A 9,020-nucleotide genomic window follows, 5' to 3' on the forward strand; every position below is an offset into this window, starting at 1 on the left:
ATCAGAAACAGGCAGATCGCATGACTCAGTAGGACTGATCATCGCTGTCACTGTCAATACAAATATAGTGTGTATAGGGGGAATAATATAACCCCCTCCCTCCCTCCGCTCTCCCAGCTCAACATCACACGAGGAGGAGACACAGCTTGTTTACGTTTATGGGAGAGAGCGAGAGAACTGGTGATGGTTGAGCTGCTGATCTAATAAGGCTTAAAATTATTTCTCGTTTCATTCACTGTGAGGCAGCATCATTCCTTACCCATCTTTCAAGTGAGCATCATTCAATTAAAATGCAATTCTCGTCGCCCCCATCCACGGATATTTAATTAGACTGGATAGCAGGGCTTCCACTGTCTTTTTTTTTTTCTAGCACAGCTCTTCGGATTTCACCTCTAAGGCATATTTTCACTCTGTTACTCGTTGGTTAAACAAGGGCATGTATCCATTTGTTAATTGATACAATTACGCCTTACGCGTAATGGTCACGTAGGTCTCCAGGCGCGCATCAATCACTGGTCTATTGACCTGCCCAAAACCCCTCTAACCGTTCCTGCTGGGACTGCCCCTCTCTCTAATAGAGAAAGATAGAAACATCATCGTCATTAACTCCGGGATGGACCTCTGGCCAGAGAGCCAGAGGCGAACAGAGGTCGAGATTAAAGAAAGAAAGAAAATGTGCTTATTCGTCTAGCTTTAATTGTGATGGATTGTAAATAAAAGAAACGGTTTCAAACAGAAAATACCCAGCATACTTTGTTGTTAAGGTGTTTGCTATTTGCCTGGATAAAAAAAAGAAGAAGAAGAAGAAGTAATCTCTCTTGCTGAATGTGTAAGTGTCTGTGATATTTCACAAGACTCTTTTTTTTTTCAAATTCATTAAACTTCACAAAGGGTTTCCATATGTTGCCAAGTTACAATTCCACAATAATGAACAATAAAACAATTTGAGATGCTATTTCAGCAAATCGGTGAAGAAGAATTCTATTACAAAAGCGGGACAAGACTGTGTAGGCTACAGTGCACCTTAAGAAACCCCTGCCTTGGACGTGATTGGCAAAGACATTATTCTATCCTTGGTACCCTGCCGTTCCGGGATTACAGTGACGTCACGCTGATACCCTTGCATGGATGAATGCTAAAGAACTATAGAGCCACAAATAATAGCACAAGCAGAGTCCATATCTTGCAAGTCTTACGTTATCCTTTAAGCCTCCTTCAGCTAACACAACAACAATTTTTTTTTGCACTTAATGACGCTTAATTTCATTTCTTATCGGGTCCTTTGGGGGGGATTATTCATTCATATAAAACAATCTGCAGCTGGTGCCATCCTAAAGTCTCCCTCCTATGAGTGAAGTCATCTATTATTGAGCGAAAGGCCGTGCGTGGAAATGTGTGTAAGACGGTGGATTTGAAGTAGAATTGGTTGCAATCGATCAAGGGTGAAGAATATTGCTGATGGTAACAAAAGAAGCAGCTATGTCTTTCTCGCAATTTGGATACCCTTACAATGCAACTTCCCAGGTAAGCCTCTTTGCTTTTTATTTCTTCTAAGTATTGTACACACACACCACACAGACACACACACACCAAATGTTTTTTTGTGCATATTGTCTTGTATTTCATTATAGTCAGAGCATTTTTCTCGATAAGAAACATTAATGGCTGAGGGACTCCTTAGACAAAGACTGCTATTTTCGTGTGGTGCTTTTGTTGTTGAACCAAATATCGATATACACGCACCCGTGTCCAATTACACTGAATTATGAATGAACTCACGTGTTTTTCTGATGACAATAGAGATGAATGTCACATATTGCTCACTACGAGGTGTAATTGGGCTGTAACGCATGCTGTACACATTCGCAAACTTTCTCTTTTAATGAGACGAGGGATGTCAGACACCTTGCATTCTAATGCCAGCTTTTAAAACTTAATTAAAGTGGTTTATTTACATTTAAAGACACTATTATTGCGCGTAATGACAAGTTTTAAGAAGTTCAAGTCGATCAGGGGACAAAAGTTACTCTCATGGAAAAGTTGTCACCCAACTTTTATCTCGATAATATTTTTAACAATCAGTACATTTTGTACAGAATTTAAATATTACAAATTTCTAATACGGTGGCGAATTACTTGCACAGTGATATTACCTTACATTTTTTTCTTATCTAATTTTGAAACCGATGATAAACTGGAGCAGGTCACTTTTACGCACGGATTGCGCACACCTTTTTCCATCTTAATATCCACTAAAAAATAATAATTCCATTTTGTATTAATACATAGGGCCAATGAGGTGCTATCGCTTATTACACGTTTTCACAATGTAAGCTACTTTCTCTCATTCCAGGAGTCCTCTGAAAAGTGACTTACCTTGAATTAAGGCAGCTCACACGTTTAGATAATGACACCTGATTCAGGATAATTTAACTGAGGTGAACTTAAGGCAAGCTACCGTTTTCACACGTTTCAATTTAAAGGCTCAACACTAAACTGCCTGATCAACTTAACTTGGATATATATTTTGCAGCGCATCACCCACAGTCACTTCAGAGTTGTCACAGGCATCCAGATGAGAGCCGAAACAGTCAATGACCATGTCTGTCCACGATTCTCTTCATGCAGTTTTTCGTGTCGGCAAACCCCAGTACGACTTGCTGCGATTCGATTTCCAGGTCGGTCTCTGATGGGACAGGCGGCTCCCAGACCGCCGCTGCTGCCGCCGCCGCTGCCTCCTTCTGCTGCCCGTCCTACGAGAACCGGCTCCTGGCGAGCAGCCGGACGGAGCTGAACGCAGCGCTGGGGATGTACAGCTCTCCCTACGCCGCAGCGGCTGCCGCCAGCCAGAACTACGCCAACTACTTCCCCTACAGCACCGACCCATCCGCTATCTACTCCACTCTGGTGGGCTCACTTTAACCTCATCTGATGCGTAAAGGGGAGGGGGGGAGGGGGGGTTCAGGCTAATCGATCAACTGGGTTTTGTTCATCAATTTATCTCACACTGTAAACGTATCCGTCTCGACAAGCCGTTTAATCCAGCATCCAGTCTCATCTTCTTCCCCTTTAAAAGCAAATCAAAAATCCCGTCACTTAGGTGAAGGGAATAGTGTAGAAACAATGCAGAGGAGCTTGTCTCATTTGAATCAAATGTCATTTTATTATTATAATGTAATCCTCCTTATTCTGCCTTGTTTTAAAAACACTGGCTCTTGTGTCTGTTTATGGACCAGCATTTTTTTAAAAGCAGTTGAATTATGTTACTCATCTCTCAGAAAAATTCACTTTGAGAAAGTAAGATTTTAGAGTGGACTAAAAGACTTGTTAAATAGATATTTCACAGTGCAGCTGTGACTTTTCTTTCTTTATTCTTATTCATTTTAAAAACCCAAAGTCAGCTAAGATTTTCTGTCCATGGAAATGTTGAACATAATGTCTTAAACTGCAAACAAATAACAAAATAAATAAAGGCTACAAAAATTGCTCCTGAAACCTGTTAAGATATATAAAAAAAATATTGATGGCATGTCATTTTTTCACTTTTGGTTGGAGTGATTTATTCTTGTTTAAGAGCATGAAAATAGCAAATGTCTTCATTATTATTTTCAAAAATCCTCAAAATGCTGAGAACTAATAAATGCTGCATACTTACAACAACCTTTTACTTTTTCTTTTACAGAATCCACAGTATGACATTAAGGACAGCACAGGCACTTTACACTCTGGCATTACTCAAACCGCTGCATACTATCCTTACGACCATTCACTGGGACAGTATCAATACGACAGGTAAATTCTATGTTATTTTTTCCACTTTCTGTCATATGAGCGTCAGCAGACCTGGGACACTGATCATTAAAAGCAACCTTTCACAGGGTGAATAGATGCTGCATTTAGATCAAAGGTCAGAGTGTAATTCCATACTGATACCTGCATGGAGGGAAGCTGCATGTATTTCTAACAGCAGGGAGTATTGGGATAGAGGATGTCTGAGTGAGTAGTCTATACATCCTTCTCATAATGGACACTGTCTGTTTGTATGAACCTTCTCCAGATACGGGACAGTAGACTTTAATGGCACAGCCAGAAGAAAGAATGCAACTCGTGAAACCACCAGCACCCTGAAAACATGGTTGTACGAGCACCGGAAGAACCCATACCCCACCAAGGGAGAGAAGATCATGCTGGCCATCATCACTAAGATGACCCTCACCCAGGTGTCCACCTGGTTCGCCAACGCCAGGAGGAGGCTAAAGAAGGAGAACAAGATGACCTGGTCACCAAAGAATAAGGCCAATGACGACAGGAAGGATGACTTTAAGAGCGACCAAGACTGTGTCACCAAAGGTAATCATTTATTTTGGTGGCAAAAAGTTGACTTACACTAAATATAAGTGAGTACAGTTGCCAATCATATGGACCACAAAGGGTAACATGTATATTTGTATTTAAAAGTTTTCTGAACAAACTTTGTCCCCATGAGTTCACAATATCAACAACTTTTCAAACTGTGCTATAATCACCTTTCTTCCATGCAGATTCTAGTGATTGCAAGGAGGAGAAGGATCTGCATCTCAGTGATCTGGAGGACATGGACGACGACGACTGTGACAAGTTGGACAGTGACTGTGAAAAGGTGGCTGCAGATGAGCAGGACCTCCAGAGGGTCATGGCAGTATCCGGAGCCCCTCATAAGAGAGACTGCAGCTCCGAGCTGCACCTGAGTTTAACCAACAGCTTTCACACGTTCCCCTGCGCCATCAAAAGTGTCACCACCCTTTCTCCTCTCCCGTCTGACTTCCTGGACCCGGCGGTGTCCAAGGCGCCGTCTTCGACCGGCCCCGCAGGAACAGTGTCCCTGTCTCACTTTGAAGCATCGGATAAGCCTCGGATTTGGTCTCTGGCTCGTACAGCAGCTTCGGGGTTCATACTGAGCCCTCAGCAGCATGGCTCGGAGCTGAGGACAGGCAACTCAACCGGGGACTGCCAGCTCCAGAGCACCAGGCTTACCGGACAGTGTGGGGGCATGAGAGGCCTCCACGAATCTAGCAGCATCACCAATACTGAGAGCCCATTCTCCGAGGGCTTAACCTTGCACTCAAAAGTTTACGGCACTGGCAGCTACAGTCACAAGGACCTCCAACTGCACTGTTCATCCTATGCTGCCCTCCCAGACACATGTCAGTACTCCACTATTGAAGGTACGTCATCATATACCTGCACTATATTACAAGGGATCAAATTAGAGAAGTATACAGTAAGGAACACTAGCTTATACAAATATAAAAAATGTTCCATGTGTTGTTAGATATAGAAAAGTCTATTTAGGGTTATGAGAAGTGAGGAGACACTTTCTGCCAACTTGCACCTGAGGCAAGTTTCTTAGACATGCTTTTATTTGGTTGTGTAGGATTCTCTGGTGGCAAAGCAGAGACACAGTCATCTGACCTCAGTGAAGCCTGCGGGACCCTGCAGGATGACAAGGTCACTGCGTTCAGACCAGTGATGAAGAGGTGAAGCAGGTGAGAGTCTGCACTGAACTGGAAGAAACCAGCAAAGTCACAACACACATGGACGCACACACACACACACACACACACACACACACACACACATACACGTCCACACACAAACATGGGGTACAGAACAACAGCATTGAACACTCACATTTGAACAAGGACACACAGACACTCATTTTTGTTTTGTTAAATATATGTTGCTAAATTCAATATTTTATTGTATATAAATATAATAACTTTCGGGTTGAAGTGATGGGTTACTAATATGCATGATGGCAAAAGTAATTCATAATAAACATCGAAGTGTATGAGACAACATATTAACATTTCTAATGCAATCAACTTGAAACTATTAACCTTTTTATAAAGAGTGTTTATTCCTGATTTTAATTCCTTTTTCTTTTCCTCTCTTAGATTGCCGGAACCTGTAGCACAATAAAGAATGGGACATGTATTATGCACTAAAGGACACACTGGCCGAGTAGCGGCCTCAATATGACACATGGGAGCTACCTGGCGCTGCTGCAGTGAAAGGCTGTCAAACTGTGGACGTGGCTATCATTTTGCACAACTTTGTTTTTATGGTGTAAAAGACTTTATGCAAACAATTCAAGATGCAAAGGTGTGAGAAAGGCCAAGTTAAAACGGCCTGATTTGTGTATGGCAATCTTGTAGTGTAGCTAACCTATTTATTTATCTGTGTATTTATTATTTTGTTATGTTGTCTGTTCGTTTTATTATCTGACGTGTTTATTGGTTGAATTCGTATCTTCTTTGAGTGTTTTGCTACCTGTTGCGTTTTACTGTGGCTTCGTTTCAGTTTGCCTGAAGTAAAAAAGGAAAAGCTTGTTGGACACAAAGTTGACCATAAAAGGACCGGATCCCCTGTGTTGCGCGTGGAGGATGTTTGTCATTGTGTTAAAATGTGAGCTTCTTCTGTGTTTGCCTATCATGGCATTTTTTTTTTTCTAAGAATACAATTTTTTTCCAAGAGCTTTCGTTGTCTGTGTCATGGTTATTTATAGAGCCCAGCGTCCAATCGACCAATTAATACATTTGCGGATGTGCATTTGATCAAAGTTGATCATCTTGACTCGACGCATAAAGCCGCAGCGCTGATGGAAGGTCATAATTCAGAGGACTAAGGACGTGAGTGAAATCCACAAGTTGCGGAAGAAAGGGGACATCATCCCTCTATTGTTAGCATCTAATCAGAAGTGGCACCGAACACTTTGTTACTGTTCAGGCCAAGCAGCGAGGCAGGGACATAGGATGAATGCTGCTTTGTCCCCTGTGTAGCGAGCCGCTGCACTAACTTAACATTGTGTTAATTAAAAGGTCATTTGTAGGATCAAAACCGGCAGAAATATTCACATGGTCCATCAAAGTCCCTTTGATTTGGCTGTTTTGCCTATAGTCCATCTCGTTATGGGCTGGCTTTGGTGACTCTCCTACAGACAGCTGGAATAAGATGATCACTTTAGTCTATGATGTGCGCTGACGGGCTCAAAAACGTGTTCATCCTCACATTTCAAACTTTTAAAATCAAACAGTTTCGTATCAAACGACAAAAGTCTGCTGAAACTATACTTGCGGTTGGGATATTGTTTTTTAACTCACTATTATAAATATATAAATCCAGTTTGACAAGCTTGTGAAACTTTTTATGTTACTTTAAACAGTAAATTAAACTCTGACGACGTTTGAACTTGTCTGAATAAAACTAAGAGGGAAAAGCTTTCTGACTTTATCTCCCGTCAGACTCCTGAAACCAGTGTATTACTATGGCATCAGCTGGCGAATATTGAGATTTTATGACTACATTTAATTCCAGGCCACCACTGAAACAATACCTGCAAAGAGCCGCACGGCCTCGCAAAATGTAATTTGAGGTCGTAGGCTATTTGTAGGATTATGCTCGTAATAAAAGTATTTTCCGTATTAGGTCAATTCAGGCTCAACTCACAGGCGCTGTGGTCATCCTATGTGTCCTTGGCCAATGGCGGAGCCGTCAGTAATGGATCAAACCTGATTTAGATTTATTTTTCCCAGTAAAATTTTTGTTAATCTGAGAATTAACACATGAAGGCAAACACACGTACATTTTTAACACAGCCTATAATTTCAAAGGTCTGAATCTGTCATTACTGATTAACTCTTTGCTTTCATAAGCGATGAAGAGGACACGTGAAAACGATTGGCATCCTTTACAGTTGATTGAAGGACAGCTGAATGAACGAGGGGAAAAATATAATTTGGGAACAGAAATGTCCAGTAAAATATGTGAAGGAAAACAGGAGTCAGTTCACTGTGTGGCATAATTACAGCTTTTAGCCGTCACGAGTCAGTCAGGGGCCGATACTGTAACAGTCCGTCTGTTAATGACAAGCTGCGGGGAGACTCTCTCCTCCCCCTCCTCCTCCTCAACACTAATCAGTCATGACGCCGGATGCGATGCTCTTTACGTCCAAATGTAGGGTAGGTGTGTATCAAATATTTACAACCAAATTTAATTAAAGCGGAGGTTGTAAAGAAAAGCTGCCTTGTGCTATTGAAGGTAATGATGCATGCGCAATGGGATTACCACCACGGAGACGTACCTGGGGGAATGATGGGCTCGTATAGCAGCGCGCGCCTGAAGCAGCTAACAGGTCAATTAGTCTGCCGGTACCATATACAGTGTTTTTACATATGGTTTAAAGCAGCTGCGCAGACAATCAAGAGACACATCAGCCGGCTAAACTGGTCTGGATGCCATGGATCAGAAACCACATCTATAATATTGTGAGATAATATTCATTTAAAAAAAAGAAATAAAATAACCTTTAAGTGAATGTATGGATAAATGAATAGATGTTTAACATCACTTAGGTGTTATGATGCTGGTGGACACAGGGGGAGGGGGCAAACACAAGACATTCTGTTTGTCTGACATCTTTAATCTGAGGCGAGACATGAAATCTGTGGCAAACTACAATGTTTCAGAATAATAAGTTCCTTAGGTAGCCTATATATGCTGAATCTCCCAAATACATGTTTCCCTCTTGGTAAATTAGATTTTTCATGAGGGAGGGGGAGATGGCGGGTGCCTATGAGAGCATGTTTGCATAATCCAAAACAGATTTTAGATAATCTGTGAATGAGACACAAATTTTCCCAAAAAAAAAAGATGAAGAAAAACAAGCTATGTGAAGATGAGCACTTGAATAGGTTTGACATTATTAATCTGTGACCATCGTTTGTGTGAAGTCAGAGGGTGTCTTTATACTCGTATGTCTGTTATTATCAAACACTTCCAGAAGTGTACGCTCCAGTCAACCCCCACCCTTCCTCTACTGTCATGGATCACTGATCTTTTCTGGGCCAACTTGCTGCTTGCACCCTATATGCTCCTTTCAAGCCAATAGGCCAGCTTACTGTCAGAAACGACAGGTGTTCTGTTAAAGTCAGTGTTTGGGACATTTAGCACTCACACTGAATTATTTGAGACAAGTTAAA

General features: G+C 41.6%; 1 protein-coding gene across 1 annotated transcript; it reads left to right on the forward strand.

Moving 5' to 3' along the window:
* Window positions 1–1,458: 1,458 nt before the first annotated feature.
* On the forward strand, window positions 1,459–6,024 carry irx6a (iroquois homeobox 6a; the record flags this gene model as incomplete). The annotated part of the gene is made up of 7 exons (XM_079164009.1): window positions 1,459–1,524; window positions 2,629–2,907; window positions 3,683–3,792; window positions 4,058–4,350; window positions 4,542–5,204; window positions 5,414–5,525; window positions 5,937–6,024. 6 exons carry the CDS (start codon window positions 1,459–1,461, stop codon window positions 5,518–5,520), a joined length of 1,518 nt encoding a protein of 505 aa, XP_079020135.1. The 3' UTR covers window positions 5,521–5,525; window positions 5,937–6,024.
* Window positions 6,025–9,020: the final 2,996 nt, after the last annotated feature.

The sequence above is a fragment of the Pholis gunnellus genome (assembly GCF_910591455.1).
Source record: "Pholis gunnellus genome assembly, chromosome: 1".
NCBI classification, from domain to species: domain Eukaryota; kingdom Metazoa; phylum Chordata; class Actinopteri; order Perciformes; family Pholidae; genus Pholis; species Pholis gunnellus.